Genomic DNA, 17,919 nt, shown 5'->3' with positions numbered 1-17,919 from the left:
TCATACTTCCTCGTTTTCCCAGTCCTTCTCGCCAAACATGGGCCGCTCTCTCTGGCCACTGAGTTCTAGCTTCTCGAGGAACTCGGGGGTATCGTGGGAATATACTTCCTCTCCCGCTCCCTATTGACACCCCCAAACCCAGCACCGTAAGATACTCGCATGTCCATTGCGGACGGCAGTGAGAAAGGCAACATCAACGAAGGATCAAAATTGATCCCTTCGGGCATTTCGTACTCCTCAATTTCGGGATTCGGCGCGCTGCCCGGCGTCTCAATGTCGAAACCGTTCGACGTGTTCTTAATCGGAGTAGATGGAACACTGCCACGTACAGGCGAGATCGTCCTTCTGCGATCCCTCTTCACATCTACCTCCTTCTGCATCGCCTCGAGGTACTTGACTGCGCTCTTCGGAAGCCCCTTTTCGCCAACCTCGGGGCGGTAGTACTTAGCTGAGAATAGCAGCTGCTGGGGGCTCAGGCGCTTCAGCTGCTGCAGAGTTCCCACCAAAGCCTCCAGGTTGTCCGGCTCTAGCGAAGAAAAACATTGCAGCCACTGAAGCAATTGGACAACAGGAGCCAGGTGCCGCCTCGCGGCGTCCATGGTGGTTTCACCGGTGGCGGTTGTGTCACCATGTTCGTAATGCTCGGGCTTCCTGTTGTTTGCTCGTGCCCAGTCCTCGATGACCGAGATGTTCATCCTGATTTGCATGGCCTTCGTCCTGGCCAGAAATTTCCGGTTGTCCATGATGTGATTGAACAACTCGGCGCCTAACCAATACAACAACTGTGAAATAATCTGTGATGTGATAACGGAGTGGATGTCGTAGAGATCCAAGACGAACAGTGTGGAGGACATGAGGGAAGTGACGTTCCGGGGAGCGGGCTTTGCCCTGGCCTTGGGGGAGGGCGGCCGGTACCGCTTCTCGATTGGTTCTTGCTTGACCTCCTTCTTTCGCTTGAAGATCTTCCATTCATGTTGGAATGTGACGTCTTCGAAACCCGGTATCGTCTCGTGGTCAAGCATGGCCGGCTCCAGGACCTTGTCCATTCGCCGTTCGGCATCTCTGACAACAAGGATGAATATCTCGTTTATCAATTCAGCTAATTGTGCTTGGAATTCTGTAGTAGCCTCAACAAGACCGGCATCTTTCTTCAGATAGTGCAAGAGGAGCGTCGCATTGGACATCCAGAATGCCAAGATGGTCATATCCCACTGATGCTTCTCGACAACCTCGTTGATCTTGTCCTGGGCGCTGATGAGCAGTTTCTCTAGCAACTCGGAGCTGGCATGGTAGTGTGCATATCTCGCACTCAGGAAGATCATGTTGGCCGGGACAGGCTTCTGAGACGGCGATCTTTGGGGCTGCATGTTGGTGATGATGATATCCAGAATCCTTTCGAGGTCGCTCTCTTGAAAGACAAACATCTGGTCGTGCAGACAACGGCTCCAGTCGAACTCTTGCGCCTCCTCCTCGTAGTCATCCGAGCCCTGCCGAATAGTTAGCGTACGTTCCGAGGGTGAAGGTTGCGAGCACCTGCATGTACCTCGGGCTGATCATCCATCCCTACGTTGCCTAGATCGACCTCGAGATCCCTGGCGCTTTCCATCATCATCCGCCGCCGCATTTCGTTCTCGGCGAGTTCCTCCTCGAACCGGTCCTGCTCAAACCCCGGGTTGTAGAAGTCATCGGTCACACCAGCATTGCCGATACTGTAGCCATTGTCGTGCAAGTAGAATGACATCTCGCTATCGGGAGGCACGAAGTCGAAAGCCGTTCTGCCTGAAGATGTCTTGGCGTCTGCAGATGCGCCGTTGTCAAGCAGTATCTTAGCGATACTCTTGTGACGGTTCGTCATAGCCCACATAAGGGCACTCCACTGGTTCCGGTCCTGCTTGTCGACGTCTACCCCGGCATCGACAAGAGCCTGTACAACGGTTTCGTGGCCCTTTTCAAATCGTCAGCTTACTGGCCAGTAGCAGCCCAAGAGGTCATGCATTGCTACGTACGAAACAGCTGGCATAGACTAAGGGGGGGCGTTCCCTCCTCGTCTTGAGCGTTCACGTTGACGTATTTCTTCGCATCGCCGCCGAGAATTCTCTTTACTTGCACGAGATCGCCATTGCTGGCGGCCATGGCTAGGGACTTTTGCAGTATGTTTTCTTTCTCGGTCGTAGAGCGTTTCTCGTCATTGGCGATCTCATCAGGGTCGACGAGGCCCTCGCCCCCGTGGTGCTGTGCTTGCGCCGCAAGCATCTCCATCAGTCGGGTGTCGCTATCGGGCATAGCCTTCGTGACGTCTGGGTCGTAGTCCGTATCTTCGAGCGTCAAGTCGCTGAACTGCAGGGGCTTCGCAAGGATCGGGCTCGTGAGGAATTGCGACTGGCCTGTAGTTAGATACTTATACGTCAGCCGTCTTCCGGGACTCGGGGCGTCCGGACTGACACCTGGCACCTGGCACCTGAATCAGGGGCATCGCTACATACCTTGCCAGCCGTCGTAGTACTCTGTTTCGGCGACTGCCTCCTTGGGGATTATGCGGTCATTCAGGGACTTGGGAAGATCGGGCGGGAGCTCCCTGGTCCTCCTGGGCTCGTCGGCAAACCCCCGCTATCAACGTCGCCGATATCCATTGCGGGCGCGGGCGGGTGCCTGGTTGGGAATTGTTGGGAGTTGGTGTGGTCAGATTGGGGTTTGGGCCTAGTACCGTTGAATCATGCTTCGTGTTTGGGGGCCGGTAGGTGTGTTCCGGAAGGACGGAGGGTTCGATGGCGGTGGGTGTTTGATATATGTTGGTGACAACTTTCGGGGTTGACAAGTTACTCCTGGATGACCTGGCGGGTGGGTCGTCATAGGCGTTGGCAAGGCCGGGTACCTAAGGCAATAACAGCAAAGGCATTGGTACATCCATGTCCATGCGCCCTCACTGGATCGCAGTCGAGCATTACGAACATTGATGGATTGATCGCCCAGATGCAGGCAGCACGTGTAGTACAAGTACAAGTCGTACCTACCCCTACAAGGGTCTTGCTAGGCCTTGCTAGGCAAGCCAGGGCGAGCTGAAGCGGGGGCTCTTTACCTCAATTCAATAGCACTCTTTAGCACCCTCTTCCAGAACTGTCCCAAAACTCTCCCACTGGAAACGCCTGTGCGCAGCAGCAGCATTGATTGCATTCAATCTGTACCCCATCGCATCCCATCCCATGGACACATCACAAACTACATGTACCTACGTAAACCTAACCTTGGTACTGCACGACCGGCACTGCATACTCCAGCCTCCATTGTCGTATATGTGGCCAGTGTCATTTCCAGCATGGCGGCCAACATGGTTCTGACTAGGGCCGAGGACGTGCAAGGTTTCTCAGCTCGTGTTCGAGAGGAAATTTTTCAACTATACAAGACTATATATAATGTCGTTTAGGATAGATAGTGCACCTCTGTTAGCTCCGTGGTTAATTTACCTACCTACCTACTTGCATGTAGGTAGGTATGTACATATGTAGTCCCGGGCCCTATACATGTCTCTTTGCCAGAACACGGAGTCTCTTGACGCCTCCGTCGGGAATGATGGTAAGTTTGACATGGGTGAATGGCCTGTCCGTGACCAGGCAGCCGAACGCGTGCTCTTGGTCTGGTCCGCATTTGCTGGGCTCCACGACCTCCGTCCACCCGTCCGCGTCGGCCCCTGGGTCGCCCTGGCCCGTCCACTCTATCGTGTCCAGCTTGGCTTTCTGGGGAAAGTTGCCCCTGAAGTAGGCCGTGTCAACAATGAAGCTCTGGATTAGCGCCGGCGCGCCCAGGCGGATGATGGCCCAGTCCACGTGGCCCTTGCTTCTGGAGCGGGCCGTCTCCCAGCCGTCTCCCATGTCTTTGCCGCGGCCGGGGAGCACGAGGTTGTCCTTGGTGCCGAAGTGCTGGTCGCTGCAGGAGACGGCCACGGCGCCGTTCTGGGCCGCGCCGAGATCGAAGACGGCCTCCTTGTCCTCGGGGAAGACGGGCACCGCGTGCCCGAAGAGTCGGAACCTCGCGATGCCCCCCATCCGGGTACATGTTCAGTCGAACGTGCGTATACTGCTTCGACGTAGGCGCATCGAGTCTCCAGCCGAATCTCTGAGATGGGCCGCACTCGCGCGCGTCCAGGATGGTGTCCCACTTCCCCTTGCCGCCCTTCCACGACAGCACCTCGTTGTCGTCCTGGCTGAAGCAGCCCTCGACGGAGATGGCAGGAGCATGGTTCCCCGAGAAGAAAGCCGTGTCGACCTCGACACCCTCGACGGTGCCGGAGGCTACGCCGAGGCGTATGACGACCCAGTCAAAGGGCTCTTGGTTGTGCCGTCGGGTCTCCCAGCCGTCGTACCAGGCTCCGGTGTAGACCATCTTTCCCGGTTGCCGGATTGGGGCGGTCGGGGTGACAAGGTTGTTAGCCTCGGCGAACCACTCATCCGAAAACCCAAGCACCTTGCCGCCTAGAGTTCCCGAAATCAGATCTGGAAAGAAGGTTAGTTTTACGAGCATTCGTATACGCGGCAGGCTGCCGGCTGCATGTATGGCCTCACGCACCAATACATGTTGATCGGAATGTCTCGTCGATCTTGTCCGAAGCAACTGACGTTGCCTGGACGGATTCAAGCCTATACTCAATGTCCTCGAGCATGTTGAAGCGGTGCTGACCAGTACTGGGGTTGCGAAAGCGGATGGTGGATGGCAAAGTATATTAGAATATTCGCACAAAGAATAGATGTAGCCTCAACAGCAGTCTTGAATTTATTCAGCCCAATGCCAGAGTGTCTGGAGAGCAAGCTGGAGTTCTTGGGTGATGGGCAATATGCGGTATCGCATGGCGGGGCAGGAGGGGCACCCGCCGCCGCCTACGGTTTAACATGGAGTATCGGTGACAGGCGATAGCCGAGATCAGACAGGAGCCTATCAGTAAGCATGATTCAAGCCGGACAGTTGCTATGACTAAGTGCGGCTGTTTGTAGATAGACAAAACCACGTAAATACCATGGCTGGTTGGATGAGTAGGTTTCTTCATTAATATATGAACACATAAGCTGGTCTCACCGCATAATGAATAACGAACGGTGAAACCTCGGCAGCATTCGTCCCAGGTAAGTACGTACTTAGCTATGTACCTGATGGAAAGGCAACAATGAAGATGTACTACCAAACTACCTACCGTCCGGGGCAGGCCAATCAGGTCGGCTGATGATTGGCACCGCTGTGATAGGCCAGTGCTCCGCCGAACCCCAGAGTGACCCCCAGCAAGCCATGCAGTTTTGCCATGACGGCATCAATGGCGTCTTCGAGCCTCGACAAGCTTCGCTCTTTGCTCGAACATCAAAGTCCGGACCGCGCGGGAACTGCATCTGTACTCGGTACCTGTAAGCTAGAAGTCACCGATTGATATATATCGAACAAGGCCGTCGTCGCCTATTACAATTACATCAAGCTTTTGATTCTGCACATACCATTCTGCTGCTTCTCGTCGTCGCTGTCTATCCACGCAGCGCTTCCCTCAAGGTCTATCTCACACTTCCCCCAAAGCCGGCAGAGGCGGCCAAACACCACACACGCGCACACGCACACACACACCACCCCCAGAATCAGCCATGGCCTCAGCAACGGGCATCCCCCAAGAGAGTCCGTCGGGCCCTGACGCGGGCAACGGCGAGATGGAGCCGCTCCTCGGACTTCCTGGAGATGCCACGCAAAAAGCCCAACGCTTCCATTGCCAAAAATCTCATTCTCGGTATGTTCTTTCTTGTGCCATCATCATCATCATCGTATCTCCTTTCCTTCTGATTCAGACACGGGAGTGCACAGTTCCCTTTTGTATTTCAACGCCGATCCCCATAATCCTTTGCTTGGTAATGCAGTGAGCTGCCTTTTAACATCCTTCTTCTTCGCCGTGGTCATTACCGCTGCCGTCGTCGTCTGGCCGTTCTTGTCTTCCTTCTTCCCTGCCTATACTTTCTGTCGAACTTGCAGCTCGCAGTTTGACATCCATCCGTACACCCCCCAATTGGGTTTTCCCTTTCAAGCTTGAATTAAGCCTGCCAAGCATCTGCACTTAGCTTCTACCCGCTATCAAGCACATATCGAAACCATGGCAAAGCTCATACAATCCTCAGGCACCGGCATCCTCGCCGAAGGCGCCGCCATCCTCCTCGTCGCCTCCGTCTGGGCCGCCGTCTTCCTGCACCAGCCCATCATCCTCTTCTCGGGCCACCCCCTGGCCCAGTCCTTCGCCTTCCTGGTGCTGGTGCAGTCCATCCTGGTGCTGCAGCCGACGCAGTCGGTCCAGCAGAAGCAGGTCGGCCAGAAGATCCACGCCGGGCTCAACCTCCTGGCCTTTGCCACATTCGTCGCTGGCGTCGTCATCATCGAGGTCAACAAGGTCAAGAGCGGTGGCCCCCACTTCCACTCAGTCCACGCCTACCTCGGCGTCATCGCGAGCATCTGGATCGTCGTCCAGTATGTCGTCGGCTTCACCATGTTCGGCCTCCCCGCCCTCTACGGCGGCGAGGCCAACGCCAAGAAGATCTGGAAGTACCACCGCATGTCCGGCTACTTCCTGCTGCCGTTCCTCATGGCCACCATCATCAGTGCCACCGAGACGGACTACAACAAGAACGTGCTCGGGCTCAAGCTCTGGGCCATGATCCTCATCATGGCTCTGATGGTTGTGGGTATCTACCCCAGAGTCAAGAAGCAGAAATTGGGCCTTTAGGGAACGCGAAGGCCACTATTCTTTGATATTGTTAATTGCAGGCCCCCAGGAAGGTTGGGCACAGTGCCTTGAAGCACTTTGACATCGAGACGATCGTTTAGGCGGAAGAGTATGGTTCTCGTTTCTTTGAGCCTTTCGTTTGGTAATACGTAGCGGCATTGCGTTACTTTATCTTAATTATTACGGAGTTTAGGGAATAAGTTAAGGCGAGCAAGTGTTCGATAAGCCAATAAACCTGCTTTGAAAGCATATCGTTCCGTTCTTCGAAACGTCTCGGCAGCTTCTTGTATGCCCAAAGTCGAAAAGGAGCGACAAACAAGTAGAATTAAGTTCTTCAGGTCTATGTAATGCTACTTCTCAGGGGTCGGTCGTCCTAAGTTGATAGAGCTCTCGAGACGACACAGTGAATCTGAGTCGGGTGGGTTTTGACCACACAAATAGTGCAGGTCTATTTCCGTCGTTGATGTTAGCACAACTTACCACAGCTGACAATTTGGCTGCTTCCTGGGGCAATCAAAAGCCTCCAGGAACGATCTTTGATTTGCCAGGGTTCCGAGTATGCGTGCGAATGGAGGGGAATGGACATCAAATCTGGCGAGCAACGTAGCAGTTTCATCTCGGGCCTTCTGGCACCAGCCTGCATCGAGTAACATGTTAGCCGACGAGCGCTCTAACATATTGGCTATAGTAATGAGAAGATTGACGGCGATGTATTACCTTGCGCAAGAGCGATATGAAACAACTGATCGTGGGTGAAAAAGTCAAGTCCAGGTAAATCCTGGTCGGCTTTCTCTCCTTGGCGCTGCTTCCAGGCCGCGTATGCTGGCGTGACACCGCCAGCATCGGCGATGTTCTCGTTCAGCGTCAACGCACCATCCACTGGATAAGTGCGGCCTTGAGGTCCATAAACATTGAAATGTCCATACTGGTTGACGAAACAGTCAGTGCGCCTTGAGAATTCCTCCTTGGTGTGGTTCGTCCACCAGTCGGTGTAATTGCGATGCTGGTCGAAACAACGACCATTGTTGTCAAAGGCGTGCGTTAACTCATGGCCTGCGATAAATCCAAATCCGCCGTAACTCAGATATAAGGGCCAGTCAACATGGAGTTGTGGCGTTTGCATGATCCCAGCCGGAAAAACTATCTCGTTTCCAGCCTGAGAGTCGCATTAGCTGTGAGCTGGAATAGTCGAGCAGAGATTACCAAGACTCCCGTACTCAGACCCTGACAGCTACTTACTCGGTAATGGTACGCATTGGCCTCGTATGCCTTGGAATGCCTGCAATATAATATACTTTAGTGTCTGGTCAGAGTCGAGATGATTTGCCGAGAAGAGTAACCTACCAATGATTACGGTCCACGGGCTTTCCAAGCGCAGGCCAGGTTCTGTTGACGTCGTTCACTTTTGCCGAGATTGAATTGTCGAAAAGGGAGTTGGTGATGTTGAGATTGCTATACCATCTCTTGAGGGCGTCGGGGCTCATAACCTCAGGAGATCCAGTTGGATAACCAATTTTGGCGTCGACATTGTGAACTTTTTCGATGGCGAGATCCTTGTCAGGCTCGTCCATCCAGTTCAAACCCTTGATGTTTGATGCGAACTGCTGTTTGACGCCGCGGATGATCTGTTCGGCGAACAGTTTGGACTCTTCGGAGAACGTGGCGTCGAGGTAGAAGCGACTCAAGATCCATGGAACTACTGCTTGGGTATGGGAAAGACATATTTTCCAGCGCTCTAGCCTCATGCCCGGGTCTAGCCCCCCAGATTCTGTTGCGGAATTGAGTGACAGGCTCTACATCTGGGCTCAGGACGCCTTTGTAGTAGCCCAGAATTGTACGGAGAATCAGGTAGCTCTGAAGCGTACTTTTTGGTGGTATTAGTGACGATCTATGACACGTTTGATATAAGCTCCGGGTACGCAATCACAATGGAGTCAACAGAGTAGTTGGACGGCGCCAGGTTGTTGACCACATAGTCGAGGCCTAGGAGGGATGCAAGCTTGCCAGCAGTGGCAACATTTTCGATGTGGCAGGATTCCTGGGCAGTATTTAGTTCTATCCGCACATGGGATGGCGTGCATGGCTTACCTGTGTATCTTGCTGCTGCATCTGGAACTCCAGCGCAAGAAGACTCGACTCCAGATCGGCAACGGATTTGGCAAGTTTTGCCGCCGAATCCCTCGAAGATCCGCGTGGATGCAATTTGCCGAAGAGCTCAGTCACAGCAGCCACAAAGGCTTCCCGTGCCGCGTTGTCTACAACGTCATCGAGTTGTAGTTCCAGCTTTGGCACAACGGCCTCCGACTGAGCTAATGTAGAGCTGAAACGGGTAGCGGGCGAGACCTCAATAAATGACCGTGTCCTGAATAATGTCAGGCTTCCATCAAAGTTGAGCACGAGCTATCACTCACAGGATCTCTGGGGTCAGGGCCCGTATCGAGAGACACGAATGTTTGAACTCCCATTCTCTGCAGCAGTAGAATGGTTTCGCTCAGCGCAGCATAATCCTGCTCCCTAATCTTGCCGTCGTCATCCTCTGCCACAGGGAAAGAGTCGGCAACGGTCTGGACGAGTTGTACAAGTGGCTGCACACCGAGGCTTCGGAGAAAGCCCTCTTCCATGCAAGCATTGTACACCTTTTGCATCGTATCAAAGTTTTCCTCATCAGTCAACATGGCTTCTGTAGGCAGCCGTGCAGGAGAAAATGTCGTTCGCTGAGCACTGTTAGCTGCCACAACCCTCGAGTCGGTCGATTCAGCTCTTACATTGGATTCGCGAGGGTACGGCGACTCGAGAATGTATCGCATGAGGTTGTCGTCCCTGGCAGCCATGGCAGCCATTGGTGACCAGGCGGGACGATCCTTTGGAATGGTCTCGGAGTTGTAGAATCCCCCCACACGCGTATGCATCAAAATGAGTACAGGCATCGATATTGGCATAATTGGGCGATAGTTTTGCTAGCAGAGTTCAGTGATAGAAGACAGACCAGCCAGCGGACGTAGTGACTTGCCGATGATGCCATTCGCCGCTTCGAGGCATTCAGGCGTCATACACAGCGAGGCAGCCATCTTTTCCTTTCCCTTGAAACGGGATAGAACTGGGTTGTACTTCTTGTCAGCCTCAGCGACCGGCTTGATGTGAATAGGAGGAACACATATGGAGTGGACAGACCTCCGCTGAGTATCAGAATTACAACGAAAGCGACGAGAAGAATGATGCTGGCGACGAACGAAACCCAGCGTCGACGCCTCCAGGTCTTTTTCGTGGCCGTGATGCAATACAAAGATTCGGAAGAGTCTGGAGAGTCAGCAATTATTGCTTGGCACTACATGGTCCCAACTTGATTGATGGAAGGGATCCGAGTCTACCTACCTACCTACCTACCTACCTACCTACCTACCTACCTACATCAATTGATGCAAACGTACATAAGGCACCTAAGGGCAGGTTCCTTTTTGGTCCAGCTTCCCAAGGGGTGGCTCGTATTAGTGAACTACACGTATGTGCATACATTAGGTAGATGTAGGAAACCTTGGCCTAAGGCATCCAGTCAATTCATCGAGAAGGCGGGGGCTGGGGGCTCGGGGCTCGGGGTAGGTGAAAACCCTCAAGTGCTGCTTGCCTACTTCCTGACAATGTACTTGACGTGCTACATGCATACATGCAGCTGCCTCAATGCTGTCGCATTCGGGAATAAGGGGGAGATGCTGGACTTAGGTGCGAAGGCGTGTAAGTGTCAACACTTATGTGGCATTACAAGCATCTATGTTTCCAACTCCACAAGGCACTTCCGCGTGCCAAATTTACATGCCTATCATGTTAGTAGAGCTTGTACATCATCATTGGCAAGCTATATACTACCTAGGTTAGTGTGTTGGAAGTAACAGAAGTGACGACCAGCGTCTATCTACCCCGAAAGAATAAACTTCTTCAACGGCACCCAGCAAGATTGGCCGCCCAGGACGAAACGTACGCTTTCACAACAGGAAAAAAAGGAAGTAATTGTATTCCCCACGTACCACCGGCTCTGCGAGTTACTCAGGCTTAGCCAAGGGCCGTGCTGAGAGTGGCTTCAACTCTTGGAAGTTGAAGTCTTTGATCACCTTAGCCAGTGCCAATCAAGAGTACCGTTCGTTTGGCAGGATAAGCGAAGCCCCTTCTGTGTCAATCATCATCTGGACGAAGAGAAGACGCACATTCTCCTGGCGCAATCGGGCCACGAAGAACATGGACACAGCGTGAGAACAGCAGGTAGCCCTGACGAGCATCCATCACCCTTTACCAACTATACCAGCCCGCAGGTCCTCGGTTGCGTAGAAGAGCTGTCAGAAGCTTGGTCATCTATCTCTTGTCCTGGCCTCGCTTGGACACAGTCCGTTGTGTATCCGGCCCATGTGACCAGAATCTCTGGAATCTCATGGCATTGGTACCACGGCCCAAAGATGGGGCGGATCGTTGATGGAGCTCGATACTGTACTCGTACCGTCTCATCATTCTCTCGGTCCTGGGTCTCTGGTTTCATACTCTGTTAGATGTCCACTCACACGCGTACGCTCTTCCCGCGCGTGACAATGTAAGATTCTCGGGGGAAATGGGTATAACGCCTTCGCATAAGCACACAGTACTTATAGGCAACTGTGCATCGTGGGAAGCGGGGTATATTGCGCGAAAATCCATACAGTCGTCATGTAGCTATGCATCAAGTCCATTCGTAAGCTGCATTCCTTGAATCTCGAATTGCAGGACTGCTCCATCCAGGTAAGCATATCAAGACCGGGCCCCCAGCACGGCGAGCTGGTCGGCCGCCACGTTTCCAGCATCATTGGCATGGCCCTTAATCCACTGGAACAGTGTATTCGTGCCGAGAGCATCCCTGTCATCAATCTTTTCCCGGACAAGCTCAACCAGGTCTCTGTTCTTCACATCCTTGCCCTGCGTTTTCCAGCCATTCTTCTCCCAGTTGATATACCACTCCGTCACACAGCTGATCGCATATTTGCTGTCCGAGAAAATGCGAACATCCTGATCGTCCGAGACCTGTTCAAGTGCGCGCAGGACGGCCGTCAACTCAGCACGTTGGTTCGTTTGCGGTTCGCCTTCGAGGCGTTCAGATATGTTGCTACAAATTGTTGTTAGCCCCCAAGATACTCCGTATGTCATGGGTTCGGACGAACGTACCGAGAGTCACCGGCGCCAAAGAAGACGCCAACGCCAGCGACGGCGCCGGCGCGACCATTTGACAGACTGCTCCCATCTGTGTATATATGCAAAGTACCGGCTTTAGAGCTACTTCCAGCTGAGCGCTTGCTTTTCTTCGCGGGTGGGTCGATGGCTTCGTCTTTGATGAATGACTGGCCGGCTTCGTTGCCATAGGCGCGTATGTACTCGACCGCCTCGGCGCGGGTGTCGAACTTCTTGTATTTGGGTCCTTTCCAGCCTTTGATGGCTTCGGCCGCGATATCCCAATCCGTGTAGATGCCGGGATCTCGCCCAATCGCTACAGCGTAGAATTTCTCCTGCTTAGTCCCATCAGTCGCGGTGCCGGGATTTTCGCCGGCGACGAAGGCCTCGGCATCTTCGAAGTTGAGAAAGGATTTATCTGGGAAGCGCCTGTCAGTTTTGCATGCACCAAAAGAGGCGGCAGTGGTACAGGTCGGCGCGAGACGTACATTTGGCACCACTGAAGCCTGCTGTCTGCGCTTGACATTCAGCCCAGGTGCCGTAAACACCGGGCGACTTGCCGCAACGGACGGCATAGAATTTCTCGGCGGGGCCGTCCGCCTTGCGTTTCTTGCTAACCATGTCCGCGAGTCGCTGTTTGATGTAGAGGTAGGCACGCCGATCTTCAGCAGTCCATGACAAGCTGCCCGTTGCTAGGCTGAATGGAGCACGTTGAGGGCCCGCACCCGCAGGGCGCAGGAATCGAAGGAGGGTTGCTTTATCGGCAGTTGGAAACGCGTGGATCCGGAGCAGATTGCAGCGTCGGAGTCAAAACAGTCGCATCGTCAACAGAACCTTCTGCCAAAACAAGAATGCATACCCTTATATCAGTGCATGTTCAAGAGACCCTGTGTTCGCGCGAAGCGCATAGCAGCCTGGTTTGCAAAAGTGAGGGGAGCTTGCATGACAGACAAGCAGCCAGGCAGGCAGATAGGGCAATAAGAGCCTCCATTTGGCTGTATGCGGATATGCAGATAGATGATAAGATTAGATACACCTATCCGGTACCACAACTGGCCTAAACGCATATGGCTCCGATCAGCGTCTTATTCAACTATGACATACATCTAGATCCATACCTGTGAGACGAATAGACTCACAAGACAGCCACCAGCGCAACACACAGGGAGTCACATGTATGAGAGATTCTCTAGGTAGATGAGATATGTTCTCTTTTTACTGCCGGACGGCTCATACAACTAGGACCCTGGCAAATCGCGTCAGGTCCATCCATCCCTCAGCATTGTCTTTCTACCTAGTATCATGCAGGGGAACCATCAAATACCAAGGATACCGATACTGCTGCTGCAGAGCTCTCTTGCCAAGTGCTGCGTCTGTCATAATCTGCCCCAAAAAAAACCACCATAGTCGTCCAATGCAATCACCAAAATCATGCCTCTCAGGTTACCAATTCCGACAAGGGGACTACCTAACTCCCTTGCTTGCCTTCAGAGTTTGAAATGATAAAACACCGGCGTAACTCAGCTTTCATCATTAAGCATGCAGGTGAACATCAACCGGAAGGCTCTCGGATTTGTCCGTTTCCCACTCCCAGCCTAACATGCTCCAGTTGAGCTCTTTACGCCAGTGCAGCCCCAGACCATGGCCGCCGCCACATGGGCCATGCTCACAGCCTGCACCTGGCCCACCGCAAAGATCGTGGCTGCGGTCCTCCGAACTCATGCCCCCAGTAAGAGGCATACGGTGACGGAAGACAATTTTGCCCATCCTTGAATGGAGGATAGCCATGGCGCACATGATGCAAGGCTCATGTGTCATGTACAGCTCAAGCTCATGGCAGAGGTAGCCATCGGGAGAAGGATGATCGGCGTCGAAGACAACCTGTTCATCGCCTAGAAGAGGCCTGTCCTGGAAGGCTTCAAACTCCAAGATTGGGGATGATGCCGCGGGCTCCCGCTTCTCGGACTTGACAAGTTTTTGGGCCACCATGCTGATTGCTCGGAGTGCGGCATGCGCCATTGGGTTGCCGGTGTGGCCAGTCCGCTCTTGTCGATGCCAGCGGGCATCTCCTGCAAGAGCTACAATATCCACCCTCTCTTTTTGCTCGACAGCAGCGCCTTCGGTCTGGTTGATGTTGGTGTTGTCCGATCCTGCTGCATCTGCCTTCTCATAATCATTGCCTGATCCCGAATCCGAAGCATCACCGAAAGCCGGCTCGAGGCCGCCCGTGCCACCTTTGTTGCCCATGTTTTCGGGATTCGGTGCCTCACCTCCCATCTTACCATCCTCTGCCTTGGCTTGATCCGGCTTGTTGTGTTCGGGCTTTCCGGGAATTGTACGCTTCACAATCACAGCACCAATTGGCTCTCCGAAGCCAGCCTTCTGGGATTTCCTAGCGATATCGTGGGCCAAGGTCATCCAAATATCAGCATCACGAGACACAACACTTGTGGTGCGGCAAATGTTGCTGGGATGGGGACCAAGTGGGTTGTTCTTGCGGTAGACAGTCTGCCAGAACTGCTGAGACCACAAGTTGGCCTGGACCTGTGATGTGGGAGCTAACAGAGGAACCGGGATCAGTCCAACGAAGAGGTCATCCCTAATGCCCGGAATCGCTGACAAGCCCCGTACAAGTTCTCCATAGTCCAACTCATCCTGAGGACCCAGTAAAATATAGAGATATTGCGACTTGCCAGTGTGGGCACCTCGTCCACACTGGCTCTCGTTCATGAACTGGGTTTTCAGATGAGGCGGTAGATCGGACGGTTTAGAGCATCGGCGCAAGTGAGGAAGGTTCTTAGCCTGATCATCACCGACCATGGCTCGGATAATGCTTTAGTGAGACGGAAGGTCAGTATATATACATCAGCCAAGCATGCAGGACATCGACCGAACGCAACTACTGGAGGATGACACAGCCACTTACTTGACGACATCATTGGTATGCTTTGTCGGCGCTCTCGTAACATAAGCTTGGCCAATTAAGAGATTGTCTCGAAGCTCAAGGGTTGTCTTGAGCGGGACCAGCGTGCCAGTATCAATATTTCGTGGCAGGAGCCGCTGCGAAACGGGGTCGAGCGTCTCGACAACTTCCTTCATGGAATCGCTCATAGCGGATACCTGTTAGGAGACAAGGCGTCTTGCTGATGAAAGGGGTCTTGGGTTGTTGTTGATTGTAAGACAATCACCTTATTGTGGCCTGTTAGAATGGATCTCTGAGTGGACGTGTAAGGTAGCAGTCGTGACTGGCGAGCAACAAAAGGACCTCGGGCCGATGGTGATGTCTCGGTTTCGAATATATGAGAAATGCAGAACAGAACCAACTCCGACAACAGGGCGTCGAATCAATTGGACCAAAATATAAAGGACAGTTCCAGAGCAACGAGCCGACAGTAATGGGAGATGATGAGTTGGACTCGCTGAGCCAGGTGAATCGGCGAGGGGCAGAGAATGTCGGAGTCTACGTACCTAAGCTTCCTACATCCGTGTTCTCTGCATTGCGGCCATGAGGAAACCAAGTGAGTGGGTATTCAAGGGCAGTTGTGAGAGGGCGGTGGACGGGTGAGGAAGGAAGGATGAGTAAACTTGGGGGTAGTCGCTGAAGCCTTCTTGACAAAACGTACTTAGGCACTCCTGTCTGTTAGGAAGGAGGCGTACGTGTGTGTGTGTTTTTTGTAGGCTGCCCGAGACAACGACAGTCTCAGCAACGAGGCGAGTGCTTGCGACCGGAGGGGTGATCACCAATGTGCCGGCATTTACTTCACTCGAACGTTCCTTTCCGAGAAGAAAATGCGAGGAATATACCGGCGGCGACGGGCTCACCTGTGCCTGTGGGATATAAGAAAGTGCAAGGATGGCCAGATGCAACTCGTTCAACCCAATCTGTTGTTTCCAGCTGATGGGGGAAAAAACCCTGCGTCGCCAGTCACACTAGTTTTGTTCTCTGGAACTGGGCGGTTGCAGTGCTGTGAGATGACGAGAACGTGGCGGTATTTCAGGTTGGTGAGAACAAAGTCATTATCAGATTTGGTGCCTTTCCATAGGAAACAGGAAGTTATGGTATGGTATGAGGTAACTGAGGCGCCTTGTAGAGGTATGCGATTGTTGATTGATGATCTGATAAGCCAATGGTGGGGCTTATCGATAGCCGCTTTTCTTCTCGTCTGGTCCCTGCATGAACGTTTATTCCAACACTGGCAATTGTGCCAGGCGTGGCCAGGCGTGGCCAGGCGTGGCCAGGCAGGCTATCTTTACATACTTCAGCTTGGTGGGATTGACCCTGGCCAGAGTAGCAATGACTTTTTGGCACCTGTCTATCATGCTTGGCTTGAAATCCCTGTAACTCGGTTTGACCGATGAAAAAGCTTACAAAATCCCATAACCCTGATGAAGTTGTTGACGCTCAATCACCATCTAAATCTCGGCACTTGCCTCTTTGTCTCTCTCTCTCTCTCTCTCTCTCTCTCTCTCTCTCTCTCTCTCTGCACACATACATCGATTGTAAGCAGCTACGTATGGCGGCGTAATGTCAAAGCCTATACTTAATCTCTATATCCTACATAATGTAGATGAATGAAGCGATTGTATCACGCTTGGATATGGCCTTCAGCATGGCGAAGACTTATTCATGTTTGACCTTCTGCTCCGCTGGACACCTTGTCGATCTAAGCCAGCGTGATGAGTTGCTGATGACAGACTCGGAGCCGCTCACCAAAGCCTCCCTCTCATCCCCTTGGGGCCAAGAAAGCTGAGAATGTGATGATACATACGTGAGATAATCCCATCCTTCCGGGCTGTCCTGTCAGTGAAATCAACACTGCCTGATTCAACCAACTCGCCTCTCTCGATGCCCGCACTTCCGGTGGCCTGCAAGATGACCACCCACCGACCTGTTCCTTCATAGGACAACCACGCAGGTGCCTTGAAGCCATTGGCGAGGTGGCCATCATCGTTTGGACGATACCTGTATACATTGTCGCACTCTCGTTTCCAGACACCACCGGCAACCTTGTGCGCTAGTTGACTAATTGTTCGCGGGGTATCTATTGCTTTTCTGCTTCCAATGATAAGAGTTGCGAAAACGAAACCATAGGATATTTGCCCTAGCACGAGAGTACACCTGCAAGCTTACCTACCACCTGCTAGTGCAGTGTCAACGAATACACACATCTAATGTAGGTACCTTGATCGGGCTGCAATCTGACAGGATCTGGTCGTACCGGACCTGAAAAGATTACCAAACTAGGAAGTTCTGAGTCCTTGCTGCGCGCCCTCTTACTGCACCACATTGCTGATTCTCGGCTTCTGATTCGTTGCAACTTCGACTCCCTCTTTCAAGTCTAGCCCGTCTCTGCGCACTCGACTCCGTAAGCTCAAGATGCGGCTTTGGCTAACAGCCTCGCCTATCAGCACTTTGTGTCCCCCAAGCATGTCATGAATGCATCTTGTTCTACTACCGCTCCCCATCTGGGCTCTCCAGGATGTGGTGTGCAGGGGCTTCAGAGTTCCCCAGTACTTCCCCAGTACTTGTATTGGTCGGAAAAGGAACAAAGCCATCTCCGACGTATATTGATACCCTGATGTGCATACGCCATCCATATGTAGGTACGAAGCACTTGCACGAGTAGGCTGGCACTAGGTATCTACATGTAGGTAGGCTCGGCAGGTAGGTATCCATCCGGTACGTCACTGCGATTTTCCTGCATTGAGCCAAATGTCGGTGGAAAAGACAAACCCCCTCCCCTTTCCTGACCGGATCTCCGAAGACTGTGCATGTAGGGATTGAGTGCTTGGCAGTGTGATGTCGCCCAGACAGCAGGAGCGCCAAGGTTGTCTCATCTGGATCAGTAATATAAAAAAACGGTGTCTACTGTATTGCAGAGCCAAGCTATACATGGCACCTGAGAACCTAAATAAGCCAGCTAGGCCTCTTTTAGGCCACCTATTGCCTGGTCGGAGATATACCCGTATGGAAGGTTACGACTCGAGGCGCATGCAAGTGCAGT

At 52.9% G+C, this 17,919-nt stretch overlaps 6 protein-coding genes across 6 annotated transcripts; 1 reads left to right on the top strand and 5 right to left on the bottom strand.

Annotated features, from left to right (window-relative positions):
• Positions 1-4,654, bottom strand: PG986_009148 (Dilute domain-containing protein C25B8.08; the record flags this gene model as incomplete). Its single annotated transcript, XM_066845370.1, has 8 exons — positions 1-81; positions 156-1,487; positions 1,544-1,945; positions 2,062-2,384; positions 2,484-2,607; positions 3,519-4,023; positions 4,073-4,487; positions 4,561-4,654. The coding sequence occupies 8 exons, from the start codon at positions 4,652-4,654 to the stop codon at positions 1-3; spliced, it is 3,276 nt and encodes a 1,091-aa protein (XP_066697768.1).
• Positions 4,655-6,109: 1,455 nt separating this feature from the next.
• On the top strand, positions 6,110-6,733 carry PG986_009147 (uncharacterized protein; the record flags this gene model as incomplete). The annotated part of the gene is made up of 1 exon (XM_066845369.1): positions 6,110-6,733. One exon carries the CDS (start codon positions 6,110-6,112, stop codon positions 6,731-6,733), a length of 624 nt encoding a protein of 207 aa, XP_066697767.1.
• Positions 6,734-7,209: 476 nt separating this feature from the next.
• On the bottom strand, positions 7,210-9,660 carry PG986_009146 (uncharacterized protein; the record flags this gene model as incomplete). Its single annotated transcript, XM_066845368.1, has 8 exons — positions 7,210-7,403; positions 7,451-7,889; positions 7,973-8,012; positions 8,078-8,486; positions 8,531-8,597; positions 8,661-8,771; positions 8,822-9,053; positions 9,131-9,660. The coding sequence occupies 8 exons, from the start codon at positions 9,658-9,660 to the stop codon at positions 7,210-7,212; spliced, it is 2,022 nt and encodes a 673-aa protein (XP_066697766.1).
• A 30-nt stretch (positions 9,661-9,690) lies between these two features.
• Positions 9,691-10,028, bottom strand: PG986_009145 (endothelin-converting enzyme; the record flags this gene model as incomplete). Its single annotated transcript, XM_066845367.1, has 2 exons — positions 9,691-9,830; positions 9,905-10,028. Coding segments are annotated over 2 exons (264 nt in total), but the record flags the coding sequence as incomplete, so codon positions are not given.
• A 1,472-nt stretch (positions 10,029-11,500) lies between these two features.
• Positions 11,501-12,535, bottom strand: PG986_009144 (Ribonuclease H; the record flags this gene model as incomplete). The annotated part of the gene is made up of 3 exons (XM_066845366.1): positions 11,501-11,852; positions 11,912-12,332; positions 12,403-12,535. 3 exons carry the CDS (start codon positions 12,533-12,535, stop codon positions 11,501-11,503), a joined length of 906 nt encoding a protein of 301 aa, XP_066697764.1.
• A 912-nt stretch (positions 12,536-13,447) lies between these two features.
• PG986_009143 (tRNA-specific adenosine deaminase subunit tad3) lies at positions 13,448-15,025 on the bottom strand (the record flags this gene model as incomplete). The annotated part of the gene is made up of 2 exons (XM_066845365.1): positions 13,448-14,747; positions 14,841-15,025. 2 exons carry the CDS (start codon positions 15,023-15,025, stop codon positions 13,448-13,450), a joined length of 1,485 nt encoding a protein of 494 aa, XP_066697763.1.
• Between the last annotated feature and the right edge of the window lie 2,894 nt (positions 15,026-17,919).

This window comes from Apiospora aurea, assembly GCF_038362705.1.
Source record: "Apiospora aurea strain CBS 24483 chromosome Unknown utg000006l_segment0_segment0, whole genome shotgun sequence".
Classification (NCBI taxonomy): domain Eukaryota; kingdom Fungi; phylum Ascomycota; class Sordariomycetes; order Amphisphaeriales; family Apiosporaceae; genus Apiospora; species Apiospora aurea.
Note: the sequence above shows the minus strand (reverse complement) of the source record. Positions and strands in the feature narration are given on the sequence as shown.